This window comes from Pipistrellus kuhlii, unplaced genomic scaffold (genome assembly GCF_014108245.1).
Source record: "Pipistrellus kuhlii isolate mPipKuh1 unplaced genomic scaffold, mPipKuh1.p scaffold_m20_p_18, whole genome shotgun sequence".
NCBI classification, from domain to species: domain Eukaryota; kingdom Metazoa; phylum Chordata; class Mammalia; order Chiroptera; family Vespertilionidae; genus Pipistrellus; species Pipistrellus kuhlii.
In genome coordinates, this window is record NW_023425493.1 from 10,724,941 (window position 1) to 10,749,145 (window position 24,205).

General features: G+C 37.4%; 1 protein-coding gene across 2 annotated transcripts in view; it reads left to right on the forward strand.

Moving 5' to 3' along the window:
* Positions 1-23,890, forward strand: part of SYT14 (synaptotagmin 14) — a 123,618-nt gene extending 99,728 nt beyond the window's left edge. For both annotated transcript variants that reach the window (XM_045583102.1, XM_036442675.2), the window contains 2 exons: positions 17,921-18,110; positions 21,902-23,890. In XM_045583102.1, the coding sequence (XP_045439058.1) occupies positions 17,921-18,110; positions 21,902-22,215 (504 nt within the window). In that variant the 3' untranslated portion in view covers positions 22,216-23,890. The remainder of the gene's footprint in view (positions 1-17,920; positions 18,111-21,901) is intronic.
* The last annotated feature ends 315 nt before the right edge of the window (positions 23,891-24,205 follow it).

Here is a 24,205-nt window from a genome sequence, read left to right on the forward strand (position 1 = left end):
GAAAGGAAGGAAGAGGGATAGAGGGCTAGAAACATCGCACACCCCCCACTGAGGAAGTGCCCTCAACCAAGGCACATGCCCTTGACTGGAATCGAACCCGGGACCCTTCAGTCCACAGGCTGACACTCTTATCTGCTGAGCCAAACCGGTTTCGTCTCAAACTTCCTTTTTATCAAAATAGTTAGAACTCAGTAATAACTATTTACCAATATAATGCTACACTTATCTGTTTCATGTGTTTGAGCTTGGAATAAGATTTTTTTTTAAATTTTTTTTATTGATTTCAGAGAGCAAGGGAGGAGGAAAGAGAAAAACATCCATGATGAGAGAGAATTATTGATCAGCTGCCTCCTGCACATACCCCACTGGGGACAGAGCCTGCTATCTGGGCCTGTGCCCTGACCAGGAATCAAACTATGACCTCCTGGTTCATAGGTCAACAGTCAACTACTGAGCCACAATGGTAGGGCTAGAATACGATAAAAATTTTTCAAAGGGTACTGTTACTAAAGCTTTGTGAAAAACACTAGTTGGATGCTCTATGACACATGTGTCAAACACAAGGCCCGCGGGCCAAATCCGTCCCGCCAGGCCTTGCAATGTGGCCCGCACCGCGCTGTCATCACTGCACTCCGCTGCGTTTCCATCACAATGACAGTTTATGACTGTTCAGTAAACCATTCGACCCGCGATTTAGGCTGGATTTTACAATAGATTTTGGCCCCTTCTCTGATTGAGTTCGACACCCCTACATGAGTTACTTTCTAAAGTCATATCATTCTGAAATAGGGAGTCCTTAAATAATTTTTGATAACAATTTATCCTATATAATAAAGAGCTAATATGCTAATTACACTGAGTGGCCAGATTATGATCTCTGAACGCATAATAATCTGGCCAGTGTGTGTGTGTGTGTGTGTGTGTGTGTGTGTGTCTGTGTGTGTCAGTGTGTGTATTAGAGGCCCTGTGCATGAATTTGTGCATGGGTGGGGTCTGGCTAGTCTGGCCAGGGGGAGGGGACATGGGCGGTTGGCCGACCTGCCTGCTGGTCGAACTCCTGATCAAGGGGACAATTTTCATATTAGCCTTTTATTATATATCATATACACTGAGTGGCCAGATTATCATGAATTCAGAGATCGTAATAATCTGGCCACTCAGTGTAGACCAAACAGCAGAATGACCGTCCAGACGACCTTATGGATGAAGCCTGTGCTGCGAGGGCTGGCCAAGGCTGCAAGGGGCTGCGAGGGCTGGCCGAGGCAGCTGGGCTGAGTGTGAGGGCCGAGCCACTTGCGTGAATTTCGTGCATCAGGCCTCTAGTTGAAATATAATGAAATAGAATTTCATCCCATGCCATGAAATATTTTACCCTTTTAAAGTGTACAGTCATGGTTTTTTAAATATTTACAGAGTTGTGCGACCATCACCTCTGCTAAATCCAGAACATTTTTATACCCAGAAAGAATTAGTAATATCAGCCCCTGGCAACCACTAATGTGCTTTCTGTCTCTTTGGCTTTGCCTCGTCTGGACATTTTATATGAATGGAATCATACAATTTGTGTGTGATTTTTGGTATCTGGCTTCTTTGACTTAAAGTGATGTTTTCAAGGTTCATCCATGTTTTGGCACATATCCACACTTCATTGCTTTTTTAGGGTTAATAATATTCCATTGTAAGGACGTACAGCATTTTGTTTATCCACTCATCTGTTGTTAGACATTTGGGTTGTTTACATTCTTGACTATTAAGAATAATGATGCTATGAATATTTGTGTACAGTTGTTGTGTGGACGCATGCTTTCTTTTCTCCCGAGTTTACACCTAGTTCTGGTATTGATGGAAACTCTATGCGTACCATTTTAGAAACCGCCAAACGGTGTTTTAAAGTGGATGCCCTATTTTACTACCCCACGAGCAGCAATGTATGGGAGTTCCAGTTTCTCCACATTCTCTTCAATGCTTGGTATTGTCTGGTGTTTTTGTCTTGTTTTTAGCTCTCCTAGTGAGTGTAAGGTGGTTTTGATTTGCATCTCTCTGATGACTAATGACATTGAGCATCATTTTATGTGCATGATGGTATCTCACAGGTCCTTGAGGCTCTTTTTTAAATATGTATGTATTTTTTATTGTAGTTGACATACTGTATTAGTTTCAGATATACAAACCAGTGATTAGACCCTGTATAACTTACTAAGTTAGCACGCAATAAATGTAGTACCCATCAGTGCCATAGTTATTACAATATTATTGATTATATTACCTATGCTGTACTTTATATCCCTGTGACTATTATGTACCTACAATTTGTACCTCTTAATTCCTTCACCTTTTCACCCATTCCCTAGACCCCTTCCTCCCATGTTAAAAAAAAAACATTTAACATTTATTGTTATACTGGTATGGTGGTAATGAACTCCTTTAGCTTTTTCTTTTCTGGAAAGCTATTTACATGTCCTTGAATTCTAAATATTCTAAAAACCATGACTGTGTTCTGGGTAATCTTGGTTGTAGGACCTTGCTTTTTATCACTTTGAAAATTTCTTGGCAATCCCTTCTGCTCTACAAAGTTTCTGTTGAGAAATCAGCTGGTAGTCTTATGGGAGCTCCCATGTAAGTAACTCACTGCTTTTCTCTTGATTTTTCTTTGTCTTTAACCTTTGACATTTTTATCATGTGCCTTTGTATGGGCCTCTTGGTGTTCATCTTGTTTGGGACTCTCTGTGCTTCTGGGACTTACATGTCTATTTCCTTCACCAGGTTAGGGAATTTTCTGTCATTTTTTCATATAGGGTTTCAATTCCTTTCTCTCTCCTCCTTCTGGCACCCCCATGACACAATGTGGTACACTTAAAGTTGTCCCAGAGACTCCTTATGTTATCCTAATTTGTTAGGGTTCTTTGTTCTTTTTGCTGTTCTGATTGGGTGTTGCTGCTTCCATACCTTTCAAATCTCTGATTTGATCCTCTGCTTCATCTACTCACTGTTGATTCCTTATAATGTATTCTTCATTTCAGCTCATACATTCTTCATTTCTGACTGTTTTTTTTTTATGTTTTCTAGTTCTGATTTTATGTTTCTTATATCTTTACTGATGTTCTAAGTTCATCTAACTATTCCCTAAGTTCATTGAGCATCTTTATAACCAGTTTTTTTAGTTCTGCATCTGGTATATTAAATTGTTTGTCTCCATATTATTTAGTTATTTTTCTGGAGTTCTGTTCTTTCACCATTCTGTTCTTAAATATTTTTAATAGAGGTATGTCACCATCAAAGCTAATTTTATAGAAGTCTGGTTTACCAGTCCTTCATGTCTTTTCTTTAGCATAGAGATTGGTCACACAAGGTGTGGTAAGCTGATTCAAATGGTCATCCAATGATATAAGACCTAAGAATATTATCAGAAGAAAGCTACAAGGCTAAAGGTTCAAAAAAAGTATATTTTGCTAAATTCAAATTAAGTGAACGATGAGGAGGTTGCCCTAATTGAACACAGGAGACTTGTGTGCAGCTCTCTCCCCACCTGTCCCATCCCTCATTTCCCACTCCATATATTGGTGGCAGATACATAGATGATGGCATATAGGAAGCATCAGAATGGAGAAAAGCTAACTAACATGCTATTGCATTATAGAAATAAAGTTGTCTTATAATGATCTGTTTTCAAAGCACTTATATGTTAGCCTCTCAATATGTAAGTTACCCAAAGGTTCTGGGCTAGGCACTGTTTCTTTCAGCTCTCCTATCTCTTGTTAAGTACCCCTTACACTACTAGCTGATGAGATGCTTTTGTGTACAGATGAGCCAATTTTGAGATGATTTCTGGAGGGAAATCACCAGTTGTATATGTGAGATTAAGAGAGGGAAGATGCCCAAGATTTTTTGCATTAAAAGTATAATTTTAGTACATTGTGACCAGCCAAAATACAAATGCTATTCTACTGTGTGAAAATAAAGATCAAGCTGCTGTTAGTTAAGTAAAAATATCAGGAAAATCATTACCAAATATTTAATTTAAGCAAAAAAAAATTATATATTTTGCTAATTTCCCACAAGGTGTCAGTAGCACTTTAAATAATAGCAATTGCAGCAGTTATTTGGATATCTAAATTTGTTAAGTATTACACATTTGGGAGTGTATTATGTTTATTTGTTCCACCATCATTTTTTTGTACTTCAGTGTTTTGACAAATTTCATATATTATTTAGAGGTATATGCAGTGTTTGCCATCTACATTATTATTGTCTTCCAGCCTATTATAGGGTTTCTTAACTGTAATACTGGAGCGTAAGTTTTGACTTCTTAGAAGACTCAAAATATGTTGGAGAAACTAGGTCAGCAGGGGGCAGCACAGCCTTACAATGTTTAGATTTTGGTTATTTGAAGGGACTATTCAGAAACAGTATATAAAGAATATGGTACATGGTTTTTCAAGTTTTTCAGCATTCACACACTTTATTTCAAATGAATTATTATCTGTAACCAAATGTGTAAAGTAAATAAACATGATATTTTACTAAGAAATCTAATTTTATAATGCTGACTTAATCACATCAAACACTGAAAACATACAGAGCTGTTTTGACGAAAAATTTAGAATTCAATTTTGGAGATAGCACTATTTCTATCTTCCTTTTACAGATAAGGAAATGGAGTCTAAGGGAATTTTGAAATATGCCCAAGGTTATACAGATGGCAAACTGTCAGAGCTTACATATAAACCCACCTGTCTTACTCCAAAGCATAGGTACCTACAATTATGCAATTGCCGATCATAGGTTTTAGGCTTCAGCTTTGAAATGCAATTCAATTCACATCTTTAATTATACAATATATAGGAAAGGCTGGTTCACCCTGATAAGGAGTTAACAAATGGCAACTCTTTTTTAAACAGCTTGCCCTGCAATCTCCAAATCGTTCTCAGATAGAAATGGCAGATGAATCTTTAGTCAAAAATGTAAACAGGAGTGTATTAACCCTACCATACAAATAGTAAATTCACTAGTGTTCTCTAGTATGTTAGCAAGCAGTATAAGTACTGAGGCAGTAGACAGTTATTCCACATTTCAGATACAGCATAGCGGTGCTAACGACCTTGTCCAAAGTCACATTCCCATGGGACTGACAGACTCCAGCGGCCTGGCTCCAGAGTTGGCTTTCCTTCCCAGCATGTTGTACTGCCTCTGTTTTAATACTCATCTGTCTGCATCTATTATTTCAGCATTTACATAGTTAAAAGTATATTTAAAAACTGAATTTAATGGGTTCCACTAACTGCAGGTGGAAAACCAGTATCCAGTGGATATTGAAATATAATCCAGAACTCAGAAGGCACTTAAAAATAAATTTGGGCAATGATTTTCTAATCGTCACTCTACTTAGTTTTCCAATAGTAAAATATATATACGTATATTTTAAAAGACAGAATCCAATCATCTCATTTAAAACAAATTAAAGGGAACCTTTAAGACATTTGGAATACTACCCTAACTTAATAAACTACCGTAAGCTTAGGAATAACTCTGATTCTAGCACTGTGCAAGCTTAATGACCAATTTTTAAAAGCTCTCACCTCCCCCAGGTGTAAACATAAGGGCATTTCCAGGGTTCAGAGTCTCTTTACTACCTTAGTAATCTAGTATGCGTTGCCAGTGACTCAGATAGTTCAGAGAAGGAAAGTTTTTGCAACTTTCAGAACTGTGATAGATCAGTGAGAAGACAGGGAAGACAGCTACATTAATTTTGAAATAAAAGTCATAGTTCTTATTATGTGCTAACGCAGTCAGGTTACAGAAATCATACACAATTGCTTCTACATGTTTCCAGATCTCCAAGATTGATTGGAATAACTCAGATATTTTTAAAGTCTATGTTTTGCTACAGGGTAAAAAAATTACAATTTTTTTAGTAAAATGTAAAATACGCACCAACATAGGCTACAAGCACTGTCTCAGAAAGACACATCTATCATGAACACAGCAAAGTAATCGTGGCCTGTGCCCAAGCTCGGTCAAGTCACATGTTTGGCCTTACGTTATTTTTCTCGGGCGTAGAGCTAAGCATGGGGTCCCCCAGTTCAAAGGGCCACATTGCTTCCCACTGCTTAGCAGGAGGGAGAGGGGGGGACCTTTTTTCTGTCGAGGGCCATTTGGAATCTATAGCATCATTCATGGGCCATACAAAATTATCAACTTAAGAATTAGCCTGCTGTATGTGTTCAAACATCTCATTCACTCACCCCTAGTGCCTTGGCAGGGCCAGGCCCAATGATTTCATGGACCTTACACAGCCTGTGGGCCGGACATTCCCCACCCCTGGCTTAGAGAGTAGATCCAGTTTTTCTTACCATCACATTTAACGTCTTTTACAATTTATGATTTTCATTCAATAATATTGACTAAGTACCTGCTAAATGACAGGCACTGCACTAATTTTGGGACATACAAAGATAGGTACACCAATGGTTCTGCCCTCAAGAAGGAAGCACAGCCCAAGTAGAGGTTACAGTGCAGGATGGTAAGTCTCAGACGCTCGGTGGGTGACGCTTGGCTTACGCTGCCTTTGTAGCTGCATCTTCCATCGTCCTCCCCACAGGCACCCGCCACATCAGACCAGTTTCCATTTAAAATGTGCCACCCACTTTGGGGCCTTTGCTCACTGCCTCTGCCTGAGATGCCCGACCCTGTGCCTGTTGAAATCCTATTAGGGCAACTTCAAATCGCTCTCCTCTCAGCAATGTAGTGGCTGGTATCCCGAAGTTAACCACGCCCACTTTCATTCTCCCACAAAGCCCCTCGGGCATGTGGCTGTCGGCCTTGAGACCAGTGCACCTCCTCTCCCCGGGGCAGTGCCTTGGGCAGAGCAGACCTTCCATAAACGCTTATCCTGCTGAGTGTCCACTTAGCTGTCCATTTCTCTTCTGTCCTGTGTCTGTCAGTGTGATAAGCAGTATGTTGTCTACTAATGACTTCTTGCAACTAGCCTGAACTCTGGTCAGAAATGAAATTAAAACCCTATTGTGAGGTGAATCGGAGTGTTTCTAAAAATCACGAAGCTGCGAATATCAATATTCCAAGGGTGTAATGGAAACTGTTCGTTTTCTACCAGGATACCAACCCCATTACCTTATACCTTAAATGACATCCTGCTTTGTTCAGGTAGCCAAACTTAGAGTATAAGGAATCCCCACAGGAAAAAAAAATAAATAAATAAAAAAACTCCCCCTTGAAGCTGAATTCACATTAAATAAAGTGTAAGCAGAAAGAAGTGATCTACTGTGAATGACAATCAGCAGACCCAAAAGATAAGTATATTGGCATCTCTAGGACATGAATTAACAGCACACTGTGAAAGAGATCATAAAATAAGTATGCTTTAAATGAATAAAGAGCTGAAAGAAGTTATAGAAACCACACAGGGGGAAAAAAATACATGACAATATGGGAAAAGAGGCAGATTTAAATAATGACCATATGGAACTTCAAGAATGAAAAATTGAGTTCTTAAAAATAGAATCAATGAAAAATATGAGTAAGAGGGTAAGGAGAACAGAGGGTGGAATGAGAATGCGAAGTATATTTTCTTATAAGAACTCCAGAGTGAGAGTCTAGAGAAAAATGAGGGGTAGTATTTGAAATACATAGTAAGTCATCAGATTGAGAAAGCACAAGCCCTAAGCAGGATTATAGACAATGAATCCACACCTATAAAAATTACAGCATGAGGAGGAAGCACCAAAGGAAAATGATAGACATAACCATAGGGAAAATATAAGGGAACAACAATTTGTCTAGCAGAAGGCTTCTTAGCCTCAGAAAACAGAAGGCAGTGGTACAATATCTCTGAGGTGTCGAGGCAGATGAACTACCAACTTGGAATATTATATTTTAAGGGAAAAAGTGAACTCTAGATATTTTCAGGCCAAGGCCAAGAGAGTTTACCACGCATAGTTTATTGCTGGAATAATTACTAAAGGATACACTTTTATAAGAAGAACACTGCATTCAAAAGAAGGAAGAGACAGAAGATGTGATGATGAACCAAGAGTTTGTTAAACATGTAAAAAATCTAAATAAGCAGAGATTAAGCAAAAAAAAAAAAAAAAAAAATGCTAGTAAGGGTATGGAAGATTTAAGTAACACTTAAGGTTTATTTTATGGATATAGGTGGGATCTCTATTTAATACATGTAATACAGGTAGAACTGTCACAAATGTCAACCATATGCTAGGCCACAAAGGAAGTCTCCACAAATATCAAAGAATCAATATCATGTAAGTTTCATTCTTTGACCACATTGCAATGAAATTAGAAATTCATTCAGCAAATACCTGTTGCGCACATACTGCATACCAGACATTGTTTTGGTTAATTGGTGTGCATTAATAGAAAACAAATAAATTTGCATAAAATATAATTCATTAAAGGGGAGGGAGAGAGATACCTTACACATAATAAATATAAATAAATGGTATATGAGAAGGTTATGAGTATTATGGGTGGGAAGAGAAACAGGGTGAACAGGATCAAGGATGCTAGGGGGAAAGGAGATGTAATTTTAAATAAGAGGTCAGAGCTCATCAGGAATGTAGCATGCGAACAAAAACTTGGAAGAGACAAGGAGTTAGCCATGGCATATCTGGAGAAAGAACATTGCAAGCAGATGGAACAGACAACCCTGAGAGCCCATGGTGTGTATGTGTTGTCTTCAAGGAATACCCAGGAAGCCCTTTTAGCTAGAACTCCATGATTGGGGAGAATAGTAGGAGGTGAGATAAAAGACAGTCACCTACCACTCCCATTACCTGACTCTATATATTTAGCTACTCAAACAAACAAACAAACAAACACCATTCTCAACCCACAGGCAGAAAACATAATGGAAATTAAAAATATTTAGAACCAAATAAAATGAAAACACTATTAAATTTGTGGGGTGCAGGTATCACAGTATTATAGTGAAATGTATAGCCTTAATAATATATTTGTAGGAAGGTAAGAAAAAGTGCAAATTGGTGAGCTAAATATTCTTCAACTCAAGAAGTTAGAAAAGGAAAATAAAGAGAAGTTAATGAAAGAAAAAAAATAGTAAAAAGGTTTAACTATTGTATTTTTTAAGTTACTAATAAAATAGGTAAACACCTGGAGATATTGATCAGGAAAGGAAAAGAAACAACTTGTTACCACCAATTAAGAGGAAATTTCAAAATCATGAAGAGAATAACTCTAGGAAAACAGATGAAATGGACATTTTTTAGAAAATGTACATTTCTAAAAAGTGATTTAGCAATAATGAAAACTTAAAAAGACTTATTACCATTAAAGAAGGTCAATTAGTAGTCCAAACAATTTTCACAAAAGATGGCTGAGTTTCAAAGGAAAGTTGTACCCAACCTCAATGAACATATAACTCTCCTAGAATAATGCACATTTGATGAAAAAGAATATATGATGTTTATATATATATATATATATATATATATATATATATATATGAGTATATGTATATATTCATGTATTTTTGCTGAATTCAATTTAACAGTGCTTAATTTGTAATTTCTTCATATATGCTTATAAGTAGGATTGGTTTATAATTTTCCTTATGTTCTTGTCTAGTTGGTATCAAAATTACACAATTCTAAAAGTTATGTACTTTTGCTTTTCATCCTCTTAAATAGTTTATATAGCATAGGAGTTGAGAGCACAGGGGGAAAAATCATAAATTTTATAAACTAATGTCACAAGCATATATGCAGAAACACATTAAATATGTTCATATTGAATGTAGTAAAAAAAAATCATTTGTGCACGTACATACATAAGTGTATCGACCGACCTATGTATAAACATGCAAATTTTTATCAGAACAGGACTTGCTCATGACCACTTCTACATGATGCTGTAGTCAAACCCTGGTAATATAAAACATTTAGTTTGTATTTGTTCTATAATTTTTTATATCTTAAATCATTAAGATGTTAAGTTCTCTGTGTGAATATGAAAAAAGCTTTTCTTATGAAAGAAAAAGTGAGAATTATCTACTTTTTGTTTTCACTCTGTTACCTGGCCTGAATGTCAGAGCTCTCTTCCCTGGACCACCTTTTCCTCTTCCTTGACTCTCGCAAGGCTGATGACTGTAGACCAAACCCGCCAAGAGTGGGAGAGAAGTAGTCACAATGGGAGCAATGGCAGTGACACGCTCAGCTCCTTGGTAACCTGGGTACCTATCCCACTGAAGGCCAAGGGGGGAAATGCAGCAACAAACAACTCCATTTTTGTGGTGAACACCTGCTTTTCTCTGCCTAGCATCCCTAGCTTGTGGCCGCAGAATCCAGATTATGCTTGAGAGCCAATCTGCCTGTGCACCTCTGGGAAAGTGGCCTTTTTCCAAAGCCCTGGGATGAGAGATCTCATGAGCCCTACCTAGCCAGTGCAGGGCTTTTGGTTAGACTGGCAATCAGGATGCTGTCCTCTTTCCCACCACACTCAGAGCTGCTGAAAACAGGATAGCAACTAGGAGGGAAAAGTCTACCTGAGGATAAAGCTATATTTGGGAAACAAACTTAGAAAATGGAGGAGGAGATCTGTTCCTACGGACTCAGGTTGAGGCCTGGGTCAGTGAGTACCAGCTGTCAGTTCCCTAAGCCATGGAATTCCCCTGTGTTGCCTGAGCCAGGTAAAGCTGGTTATTCTATCGTTTGCAGCTGCATGTATCCTGAATCCAGCAGCACGCTGCAAGTTAAACGATTCGGCCATCCCCTGCTCACCCTATTAAGTTATCCTGACGAGTCTCTTGGTGTTTTTATCTTACAGATTTCACTAGATGGGGGAGGGAGTGGGCTGGAGGGGGACAAGATTTGGAGCAGTTCGGCTATTCTTGCTTTCTCTGTCCTGAAATTGCCTGGGGTTATCTCCTCCTTGCCTTGACTGGTGAGGGTTCAGGGCCTTGGGGCTGGGAAAGGCCGAGGCAGAACTCCCATGAGTACACACACACACACACACACACACACACGCGCCTCTTGCGACTCTTCAGCACCCTCTGTGTCCTCATTGTCGCATTTTCAGAAAAGTCTAATGGAAGCATCTCATGCATAAATGACACAAAACAAAAACAAAAAAAACACAGAATATCTTCCAGCCACAGTGAAAATAAAGTCAACAGAAACTTCTCAAATGGATAGTAATTATCACTGTATAGTTCCGTTTTTGCCTTAAAAATACGGAGTCTAAGATAGAATTAGTTTAGTACCAATAGAAGTCCAGACACTTAATAAAAGCAGACCTAATGATGGCTGGGATTTGTTTGGCTTTGGGTTAATCACCTGCCCCGGCGGTAAGTGAATGCTGGGGTCTGAGAGAGACTAGATGGGCCTCCCGAGTGCACAATGATGGAGGAGCCTGCCCAAGGAGCAGTCCTTGGAGAGGTGCCCTTGGAGTGTATCATGTCTGCATTTAACTTGTCTTCGCTGCAGCTACTCCATCTATGGAGCTGCTCTGCACTGCGTGGTGGTGCTCGCTGACCTCCCTGGACAGGCCGGTGCAGGGACGGCAGCGGGAAGGCCACGCGATTAGCACTCTTCCTAAGGTGTCAATCCACACAGGACTCTTTCAGACCCTCGCTTCTTCTGTTAAACACCATCATACTTCAGCGCGGCTCCCTAAAATAGAATGTGGTCACCAGGGATTGTATCGCTCTGGCTCTTTTCTTGGGCTTGAGGACCAGAGAGGCCATCCCCAGGATTTCCTGGGACCTTGTGTTGTTGCTCAAAATTGGCACCATGACGTCTGTGCTGATAAGAAAATGTTAAGAGTCACATCTCGCTATCTGACAGTAGGTTAATGTGAAAAATACTATATTGTGAAGGATGTATTTCACAGCATCCAACAGATGCTGCGAGGATAATAGCTCATGGAGCGAGGGCACCAAATGTGCACGGGCGTGTTTTTGACACTGTTTTCCTGAGTGACGATGCAGGCTAATTGAGACTTACTAAAATTGTGCTCTCCTCCAACTGGCATGAAAACATACCAAGTTCTGTGTTTTGTAGACCCATGATTTACAAGTGTATGCTGCATTTTCCTTTTGGCTTTCTCCGCTGGTTTAGAGTTAAATTGGAAAATATGAGATGTTATCCCTCTGAATATTAGTCTAATGAGTTCATTCAGTCCCAGTATGTATTAATTCTTCTTCACTCACATAGCCAGCAGTAGATTCAAACTTGAAGATTCAATTAAGGCATTTTCAGATTTTTTTTAAAAAAATCTAAAGCTTGCTAAATCTAAAAATCTGTTACCAAAAAAAAGCACATATTGTAGTCTTTTTATTTAACTCATGGAGTGGATCCCTTTAGGGAATCTTCCATGAAAACCCTGAATATGTATTTTTATCCATGTATGCTAGTTTAGATATATTGTAGCATGTAATTCTTTTATGAAACCTTTTCTTCTGATGAAACCCAACACACATTAATGTTGAAAACAAAAACTTACGACCCATGGAACTACATCCGGGTCAAGAAATAAAGTGGCAGTGACCCCAGAAGCCCTCTGCAGGCCTTGCCCAACCACTCGTCCTTCTCTCCCCCCATCTAGAGTTAACCACAGTTTTGATTTATACTGATCACTTTCGTGACTTCTTTATAGTTTTACCACCTATTCACGGCTCTGAAATACCATGATTTGGCTTTGCCTGGCCTTTGGTTTTGGTGTGCGTGTTTTTTATTTTGAGGGCACGCTTATTAAAGCTCGGGCCCGCGGAACAAGGGCGGGCTTCGGATGGAAGAAGCTACCAGAGAGGCTAGAAACGCTGATGGAAGAACTGGGCCTGGGTGGGGCTGCTATTGACTCACAGAGAAGTCGGAGAAGAGGGGACCGTGGAGACAGGTTCAGGGGCGTAGACCGAGAGGACCTGCTGCTGCCCAATGCTCCCTGGTTGCAAGTCTCCTGGGGACCTTAGCGGTTAGGACATGCACGCCTAAGGGAAGTAAGGTTTGGTTGTGTCTTTGTTGCTGTTGTTGAAATTTACATAAATTGAATGATAACAGCTAACTATCCTTTTAGATTCAGCATTTTTCTCTCAATGTTTGTAAATGTAGTTATTTTTGCGATGTAGTGTATATTATACAGTATAGTTATTTTATTATGTGAACTCACCACAAGTTATCCATTCTACTGTTTGGGGCCATCCTATATAATAACAGCCCAGTGACCGAAACAGCGGAATGACCTTTATGATCAGTATGACCAGAACGACCACGGCCCCTTGCCCCTGCTGGCTCCACCCCCAGCAGGGACCCCCACCTGTGCATCAGGCCTCTATCCTATATAATAAAAAGCTAATATGCAAATTGACCAAAAGGTGGAATGACTGGTCACTATGATGTGCACTGCCCCCTGGTGGTTAGTGCGCTCCCACAGGGGAGCACCGCTCAGCCAGAAGCTGGGCTCATGGCTGGCAAGCGCAGTGGCAGTGGCGAGACCCTCTCTTGCCTTGCAGCAGCGCTAAGGATGTCCAACTGTCAGCTTAGGCGCATTCCCCGTGGGAAGTGGGCCTAAGCCATCAGTTGGACATCCCCCGAGGGCTCCTAGACTGCGAGAGGGCGCAGGCTAGGCTGAAGCCCCCTCCCCCCCAAAAGCACAAATTTTGTGCACCGAGCCTCTAGTTATAAATAATGCTGATATGGACATTCCTTCATATGTTGCTTGATAAACATTGCACATATTTCTAATGGACATGGATGTGTGTGTGTATGTATGTGTGTACGTATGAGTGGAATTGCCAGGTTATGAGGTATGTGTTTTTTTAAACTTTACACCACCACCAGAGAAATGTGAGAGTTCCCATTGCTTTGTGTCTGCATCACACAATTGTTTTAGCCCATCTACTTGTTGTGTAGTGTTACTGCAATGGTTTTAATTTCCATTTCTCTGATTACTGATGAAGTTGAGCATCATTTGCATATATTTATTGGTTATTATTTTTTAGTATGTTTTTTATTGATTTCAGAGAGGAAGGGAGAGGGAGAGAGATAGAAACATCAATAATAAGAATCACCCATCAGCTGCCTCCTGCATGCCCCCTACTGAGGATCAAGCTTGCAATTTGCATGTGCCCTGACTGGGAATTAAACCATGACCTCCTGGTTCTTGAGTCAGCACTCAACGACTGAGCCACACTGGCCAGGTTATTGGCCATTCTTTCATAAAATTGCTGGTTCAAGTGTCTGTTTTTATATTGTGCTATCATTTTTTTGCTGATTTATAAGTGTTCTTTCCATATCCTGGATTTGAGCTAATCATGGAACTATATGTATTACAGATCTTCTCTCCCCTTGGTTGTTTGCTTTTTCGCCATCCTAAAAGTCTTTGTTGAATCTCAAAAATTCTGAATTTTAATGTTAACAACCTGACCAAACTTTTTTTAAATATATTTTTTATTTATTTTAGAGAGGAAGGGAGAGGATAGAGAGATAGAAAAATCAATGATAAGAGAGAATCATTGATTGGCTGCCTCCTGCATGTCCCTAGGGGATGAGCAAGCCCACAACCCGAGCATGTGCCATTGGCAGGAATCAACCCTGGGACCCTTTAGTTTGGCTCTGTCCACTGAGCCAAACCAACGAGGGCCAAACTTGTTCCTTATAATTAATGCTTTTGTGTCCTCTCTAGGAATTACTTCCCTGCCCTGAAATGATATAGTCCCTTATGTATAGATTTACTATTTTTCCTTTTTTCATTTAAATCCAGAATTGAATTTTTGGTATGCTTTGAAGGAGGGTTTAATTTTCATTTATTTCTATGTGGATAACCAATTGTCCTACCACTATTTATTAAAAAGATGATCCTTTCCCCACTACTTGGTGGTTCCATATTTGTTGTAAATTAAGTATCTATATGCACAGATTAATTTGTGGGCTTTCTATTCTATTGGTCTGTTTTACATTGTTGTTTTTTGTCATTGTCTTAAATAATATAGCTTTATAATAAATTTTGATACTAGAGCAGGCCCCCTGTCTTGTATATTATTTTTATTGTGGTAAGAATATTTTAACATATGTCATTTAACAAATGCTTAAGTGTGTTATGCAGTCTTGTTAACTAGAGGTACTATGTTGTATAGCAGATCTCTGGAACTTACTCATCTTGCATAATTGGAACTTCATACCCATTGAACACAACTTTCATTTCTCCCTCCACCCAACGCTTGGCAGCCATCATTCTACTCTCTGCTTCTATTGAGTGTGACTGTTTTAGAGACCTCAGATAAGTGGAATCATGCAGTAAATGCCTATGACTGGCTTGTTGCACTTAATATAATATCCTCTAGGCTCATCCACGTTGTCACAGACAGCTGAATAATATTCCATTTTATATATATTCCACATATATTTTAGAATTAGCTTATGAGTTCCACAAAGAAATCTGTTGAAATTTTTATTGTGATTACCTTTGATCTATAGAGCAATTTCGAGACGATGTTATAAAATTGGGCCTTTTCATATATTAACACAGTATACCTACGAAACACTTTTAAATTTCTCTCAGTAATGTTTGTAGTTTTCCGTAGAGCGGCCTTGCGTATCATTTATTTACTCCTAAGTATTTTGTATTTCATGCTCTAATAAACCCTATTTTAAGATAAATTTTATTTTCAAAGTTGTTGGTGGCATTCAGCAATGTAGAGATGTAAATTTTTACCTTTGCAGGCCACCATTACTCATCTGTGGATTAGTTCAGATTTCGTGTGTGCATAGTTACATAATCTGCCCATAGGACTGCTTAACCTCCTCTTCCAGATCATTACACCTTTCATTTCGTTTTATTGTTTTTAGCGAGGCTAGGCCTCCACTGGAGGGGATCTCCACTGCAGTGTTACTAGAAGTGGTAATAGTTGACATCATTGTCACATCCCCAATTTCAAAGGGAAAAAGTTAAAAAAAATTTCTATTAACTATGATGTTAGAGATTGTTAGATTTGGTTTGCTAACTGTTTAGTTAGGGTTTTGAATCTATGTTCATGAATGAGAAAATCCTGTAACTTTTTATAATGTCCTTGTCTGATTTTTGTTTGATGGTTTTGCTAGATTTTTAAAGGAAGCTAGGGAGTGTTTCTTCTTTCCTACTTCTGTCTAGAAAAATGTGGGTAAGTTTAGCATTATTAATTAGAATTCACTGGTGAAGCCATATAGCTAGATTTTAGTTTTGTTTTTAGTTTTGTTTTTTTGTGTGTGTTTTTTTTAAGTTTTTAATTGCAAATTAAACTTTTCCAGTAACACTGTTTACTCTGTTTCTTCTTGTGTCAATTTTCTTTATCATTTTCTATGAATATGTCTATTTCACCAAAATTCCCAATTTAACCCTAACTGGTTTGGCTCAGTGGATAGAGTGTTGGCTTGTGGACTCAAGGGCCCCAGGTTCGATTCCCATTAAGGGCATGTACCTTGGTTGTGGGCACATCCCCAGTAGGAGGTGTGCAGGAGGCAGCTGATTGATGATTCTAATCTCTATCCCTCTCCTTTCCTCTCTGTAAAATATCAATAATATATATATATATATATTTTTTTTTAATATATTTATTTTTTAATATATTTTTTTAAATTTTCAATTTATTGGAAGAGAGTCTTCATACTATCCTTTTGCCTTTTTATGGTCTACAGGCTATGTAGTGATGTCTCCTTTCTTATTACTGATATTTGGCATTTGTACCTTCCTTTTTTCTTAATTAAACTCTCCAACATTTACCTATTTTTATTAATGTTTTTAAGTAACTTATTTTCATTATCATTTCATTACCTATGGGTTATTTAAAAATGTTTCCTTAATTTCCAGTGATGTAGGAATTTTTTCTTTACAAGAAGATAGCTTAGATTTCTAAATTAAAAAACATTTTGAAGATTTCCATTATTTGAAATTCATCGTTAATTTGCTTTTATTTTTGTAAATACTTATAAAAATTCCACTGTGAGCTTGAGAAAAATGTATATTCTGTAAGGTATGGTGTTCTATGTATTACCATTAAATCAATTTTCTTATTGTGATATTCAAATCTCCTACTTTCTTTTACTATGTTTATTTCTCTGTGTGCTGTCAGTTATTGAAACAAGTGTACATACTGAGTCTATACTGGTGTGAATTTGTTTCTCTAGTTCTGGCAGTTTTTGCTTTATGTGTTTTGACCCTATCTTATTAGTGCATGTAAATTTGGAATTACTTTATCTTTCTTGTAAGGATTATTATTGAGTGTAAGGATTATTACTGTATCATTATTGACTGTATCTCTTCATCTCTAAATAATGGTTATTGCCTTAAAACCAAATTTGACTAATGTAGCTATGTCAATTTTCCTTTGGTTATTATTTGCATAGTTAATTTTTCCATCTTTTTTTTCCCCAACTTTCTGTATTTCTGTGTTTTACCTGTTGATTTATAAATAGAATATTGTTTTATCTTATTTATTTAATGAAAGTGTGCTAATCATTGTCTTTAAAGACATTGTTAAAACGTTTACATTTAATGTAATTGAGTCTAAATCAGTGTCAGTCTTTCAAGGTCAATAAGTCATTAAACAACACAATTTTTTATATTATGAAAATAGACAGTTTATTAATGTCTGTGAGTTTAAGAAATTTAACTTCTCTGATTTGTATGTAAATATCCATGGATTTATAAAACCTCATCTATCATTTCTTTGACTGCTATATAATGAAAAGAGATGCAGAGACTAAAATATGCTCCGAACAACATTTCTAGTCTAGTGTTTGCATTAGATCTTGCATTTCAAAGGAAAGTATAAGGAAATTTTATCTTTAAAATTTCATCTTTATTGTGATTTACTTGCCTAATTCCACTAAACATGCATTAACAAATTAATATATTTTTTTTTTACAAAGTACTATAAAGATTTCGCTTTTGATTACAGGGCTGTGACTCCCAAATGAGTGTGTCCGAAGTGTCCTGTAGTAGAAGCACATCCTCCTGTCAGTCTCTTGAGCATGGCTCAGTTCCAGAAATCCTCATTGGCCTGCTTTATAACGCCACCACTGGCAGACTATCAGCAGAAGTCATCAAAGGCAGCCACTTCAAAAACTTGGCAGCAAACAGACCACCCAGTGAGTGGAAAATGTTTGTTTTTTCTAATTCTAATGTTTTCTGCACTTATGGGAATCTCAGTGTTAGGAGCTTTTAGTCCTACCATTTAGTCTTAACTGATCAAAATGAAATGGTGTAATAACCATCAGCTAATCTGCTTCGTGATTTCTATTTCCAGTCATTTGTGGAGTAGAAAAATTTCAAATGCAACTTATGGATTGTAAGGTGTCGAGACTTTATTTTTCTAATGTCAGTGGAATAAATTTTCCCCGTTATAGCCATTATCTTCCAATGCCAGAAAAGGTTACAGGGTCTTTTTAAGTTAACAATATTCCGCCAAGATAATCAGAAATATGGGTAGTTATTGCTGTTACCTGAAGATTGATGCTGTGTGATCTGTCTGCATGCAGAACTAGACACTTTTCTCCCTTAACAATTTAAGAAGAAACTGTGTTGTTTTTTTCTTCATATTTTTCTTCTTTAACATTATAAGTCAGTACTGTCACCAGAGTCTTTTCTTAAATGGAATGTGCTTTGGTTTTACCAGGACCAGTAGAGTAAGGAATATTTTTGTATTTACCCCAAATGCTAGGAAGGGAAACTAGATAGTATGCCTCTGCCCTGTCTCTATGCCTCTCACTCTTCCAACTCCTAATTTCTCTCCCAGGTCAAGGTAAGTTTATGGAAGAACAGAGGAATGCCCAAAACTATTTGTTGAAATCTATGGACACAAACTTGGAATAGCAGCTTTTTTGTACTTCTCTAAATTAAAGCTGTTTAATGCCCCAAACTAAAAATTTGGAAATTTTGAATAATAATGGTCACTTTAAATTTGTTTAAATATTTCTTTCAGACTTGCTTAAAGCAATCTCCTACTCTAATTATCAAATAGTTCTTGAAGGAGGAAGAAACTTTTCTACCCTTGAATTAGCTTTTTTTTTTTTTTTTCAATCAAACTGAAAAGTCATAAATACATATCTGATTTGCTCTAAGTTGTCTTGGAAACCTGGCTTCTTATATACATCCCTGAAATAAAAGTCAGAAGGCCAAAGTTATGGTCATATTTCTACCTTGGACAAGTGCCCTGACTCCCCTTAAGTCTGTTTCCTTATACATAAAATTAAGGTTGCGTTTCTCACAGGGTAACTGTGAGACTCAAACAGATAAAGGTGCATAAAAGAAGGATGGATTATTGTCCCCTTCCTCTTTTCAGAACGAAAATTTCAGAGGGTATAAAGAAACAGTTATTAGAATAAACAGCTACTTGGTTTTCTTCATTAATACACACTTAGAATGCAAACTCTAATGGCCTGGGAAGTAACTCACATGAGCAGAGGTTGTGGATGAAAGATAAGGAGCATGGTGAGGCCCGTGACAAACGGGAGAGTGTACACACTCTGAATTAGACATTCAGATGGGAAGTTTTTGTTAGCACCACAACAGATAAGATACTTTTGGGGTTCCGTTTAGTCACACGTTATGTTTGCCCTTAATTCTTGCTTTAGCTAATAGTCTAATTTTTTGACAAATATTTAACTTGAGATGCTAAAAAATAGCAGAATGAAGTGATGTTTGCCTTTCTGTCCTTGTTCTACCCACTTTAATAGAAACAGAAAATCACTAATCAGACTCAAAATGAAGGGAGCAGAGTAGAAGAGGTTAAGAGATTAGCATCCACAATATAAGGCAGATCTTTCCGGTTTTAAAGAGTAAGTTAAATCAATTTCATTACTTTAGAGTTAGATCTTCAGTATCAGGATGTTTAGCTGAATTGAATATAAGTCAACATTAAAATTAGTTATACAGGGTAAAATATAAAATAATGAAGTGAAATATAAGACAGATTTGTCAGTTCATCTTATTCTATATATATTATATAAAATTGTGACCCTTCACATCTACCTAGGTACTAAGCTTTGAACTGTGTTATAAACTGAATAATCCAATTTTTAACCAAAGAACACAATAACAGTATTCAAGGGGAAAATTTATTTGGTAATTCTATTTTACTTTCCATCACTTAATTTTATATTACATCAAGAGTAATGAAAGTATTTGAAATATTAAGTATTGCATGGATAAACTTAAACATTTAGGATAATAATAACAGTGATCTTATAACAACTTTTATTCAGTCTTTTATAGCCTGATAATTTGCATGCTTCTATGTTCAATGTGCTTTAGTCCAAGAGGATATCATTATAAAGATGTCCCCCTTTAGAAAACACTGTAATTTTTGTTTCAGATTACACAATGACCTTAACAATTCTCATTTCATGAGTTTTGCCCAATGGCCCTTTTGTTCAGCCCTCTACCTGAATTAAAATGCTAAACTTTTGTGTTCTTCCACTCCAGTGAACAGTGTTTCCTCTTTAATTCTAACCTTTGACCCTCTTTCACCCAACAATTGACATCTGGTCATTATTTCTTTTACTGCTTTCCACCCCCTGTTGTCAGATGGACTGTTCTGTTGTCTAAAACACTTGATAGGTGGACAGGTTTATATAATCCGAGGTGAGTTCCTGTAGAGGCTAATTGGATGTTGTCTTTTCATGCAAAAAAAAAAAATTTTACCCTAAAACTTGCCAGCAGTGAAGCTGTCCACCATGTTGGTTTCAAAATATGCACATTTATTATCTGTGGTACTTTAAGTAAAACTAACTTAGAATTTATCTCTGATTATGGATGATGGTATTCAGAGTATAAAGTAAGCAAAACTTTTTAAATTAAAGGCTTTTTTTTCATTCATTGTATTTTGACTCATACAACAGAAATATAGTTACTTCATCAGAAATAACTGCAATTTTCACTAAAATTAATTGAAATTTTGATAAGAAGTACACATGATGGATCAACATGCTGAAGGTCATCTGCATGAATCAAATGACCTTGAAAACACAGTTGTTTGAAGAGAGGGCTTATCTCCCAAATAATCAGGCAATGGACTGTTACTTTCACTCTGTACACTAAACATCACATCCATTTTATTTTCTAATTCATGAACATAGTTCAGATTCATTCTTACAATTGGATGTTGAATTGTGTCAAAAAAAAAAAAAAAAAAAGGAACCCTGTAGTATCTATTTTGACTCCCCAGAAAGCACATTAAATGTACTCTTGCATGAAACCAGGAGAAAGTTTTACTTGACTTGCTGATGAGCCCTTAATGCATTTGGCTTCGTTTTCGGCTCTTCGATAGTTTTAAAGTGTAATTAAAAACCACATCCATGCAGAGATTTTTTTGACATTTCATCCTAAGCTGTTTTGATGTCATCCTTGCATTCCTGTCTTCCTCTTTTCCTCTTTATCATTTGCCTTCATGTCTATTTGTTTGTTTATCCTTATTCTCTGAAAACACAGTGGAATGCTTTACAGTGTTGTGGCTAATTGAGCTTGCTAAGTGTTTATTAATGCTATGATGTCCTGCTTAGTGAAGCTAAATGGGATGGGATGGGGGGGGGGGCGGTCCTGGGTGGTCATGGGCGGTCAAGGAATGACTGGGAGGGCAGGGGAAGGATTATGAGGTATACCTTTAAATTCTAACTCTAAGTTAGAACTAGTAAGGTTAAGATATGAGTATCCCCAAGAGATTTTCTGCCTCCTTAGCATTCTCTGTACCTGTCACATATTATAAGCATCTACATCAAAATGGAATTAGTTGAATTTCCATTAAACATGGTATACACCATATCCTTATAAAGCACAAGTCATTTTCTCAGCACATGTTACAAGAATTTTTTTTTTTTTTTAGTTTTTCTCAAATGATATTTGTGGTATGTTGTTCTGTGTTTTTGTGTTTGTTTTTCTACAGATACATATGTTAAATTAACTCTCCTCAATTCCATGGGTCAAGAAATGTCTAAATGCAAGACATCCATCCGCAGAGGGCAGCCAAACCCGGTGTACAAGGAGACGTTTGTCTTTCAAGTGGCCCTGTTTCAGCTCTCTGACGTGACCCTTATCCTGTCCGTGTATAACAAGCGCAGCATGAAAAGGAAAGAGATGATAGGCTGGATTTCTCTAGGTCTGAACAGCTCTGGGGAGGAGGAACTCAATCACTGGACCGAAATGAAAGAGTCGAAAGGACAGCAAGTGTGCAGGTGGCACGCGTTACTGGAGTCGTGAGGAGGACAAGCATTGGCAACCCCAGGCAGCGGTGCTTCCAGCGACGACGCTGCTGGTTTTCACCTGGCCATCGTTACGAGAGTGATTCTTTGAAGGATCGCCTTCAGCGTTCTACCAAAACGTTTTTAGTTCTGTGGGAAGACCATCTAATTCTGACATGAATGCAGACAGGTTGTATGTCTGGCAGAGCTATTATAGTTTGGGACAATGAACTCTATCATCATCGTTAAGCTACTGATCCTCCAGAGCTTTGGTTGAAGTGAATTTTTTTTTCTTTAGCAAAAGAGCCACTCATTTCCTGAAAAGTCAAAATCGTCAGTGATTTTTTTTAAGATTAGAATTTTTAGCTGCAACACAGTTTTAGTATCACTCTCCATATTACCCAGAAAGCATATTTTGACTGGCCCGTTCCTGCTGTTTGGAATGTGTTTTGATAAGAGAAAGTAGTTCTCCAACTTTATGATAAGGCATATCTGATGTTGAAGGGTTTCAATCGCATTGGAAATTGTTTTTCTTTCAGATATTTTCCCTTTATGCACAGAGCTTCATTGTACCTGAGTTCTCAGTAGCACTAAATCTGAGTGCAAGATTTCATTGTCATAAAGGCACTTTTAATGTTATTTTCAAAACTCATTTCTTCACTTGCCTCTGCTTTTGCCCGATCCAAAGAGACCCAGTCACTGCAAGTCCTGTAGACAGGTTGTACTGTAGACCTCTGTAGCTTTCTGTTGAAAGCACTTCCTGTATTCTCGTATTCCAATGTAGGAAGCTCATAGAACAGGACCTTACTTTAAAACTCCTTTCAATGATTGACTCTTTAAAATTGTTGTACTGTGCAAATACATTTTTTTACAAACTAAAAACTATGGTGTGAGCTGTTGAAAACTGCGAATAACTTAAGCTAAAGAACATTTTAATGACCCGCTCTGAGTGTTTAGTAGCGAGCACTGCAAAAAGCAAGGTAGCATTCACATAAGAAGCTGTCCTCTCTAAATCTTCTGCTCTCCCACTGCAATTTGTTATTTCTGATATAAAGACTCTCCGCTTCTCGGTTTGAACCAGAACAAAAAGGTTCCTGGATTCCTTATGAAGTTCCTAGTGACTTGTGACTAGATTTTATGAAATTTACGGATACGTTCTTCAACGTGATGTCATCCTGTGCCTTTCGTGTAAGTTAATTTTGCTCATACAGCTCGAAAGTTGTATTTGCAAAGTTAGGCCTTCAATTTTTATAAATGAAAGATTCCTCAGAACAGTGTCACAAGCTCTCTGTTTCCTCCTAAAGTGTGTGAAAGTTGTAAAATGTGTTTTGTTTTGTTTTTTAACTCGCAAGGCATTTTCATTTGTTTTTATATTTAGGAACACTGATTAATCAGGAATACTCTAAGCTGTTTTCTCTTTAATTTTGCTTCTTAACCAATATATAATTTTGTGCATACACTTTATTAAATATAATAGAATGTTTTGTATATATGAACAATATTTTTCTCTTTCTGATTTTTAGTTAAACTAGATGAAAGCAAAATATTTGCCAATTATTAAGCAAGTATGTCATTGCTCCTAGTCCCAACTAAGCACTATATACATTATTTTAAGCGAGGGCTTGTTATTATCACAGTAACAAAACCATGCGTACATATTATTGTCTCAACGTGGCTATCCTGAAAGGCCTTAAGTCCAAAAACTACCAACAACGATAGATTCCTGGCATATTTTAGTTTAAAAATGGCAGCTCTATGCATTCATGCACATGAATTATAAGATAAAATGCAAATGCTACATGACATGAGTTTTAAGACTGTCTATTATAGAGTTGCATTAAAGGGGGAAATCCATTCTTTTGTTGTTATATTATTCAGCTTTTCCCAGGGTTTTTTGTTTTGTTTTGTTTTTTTGTAATTGAGTTAGGTTATAAAGTTAGAACATGGCATGATATTGCATGTAACAGTATGGAAAGGGTTTTAAGGGTGAGAAGGGATATAGGTTTTAC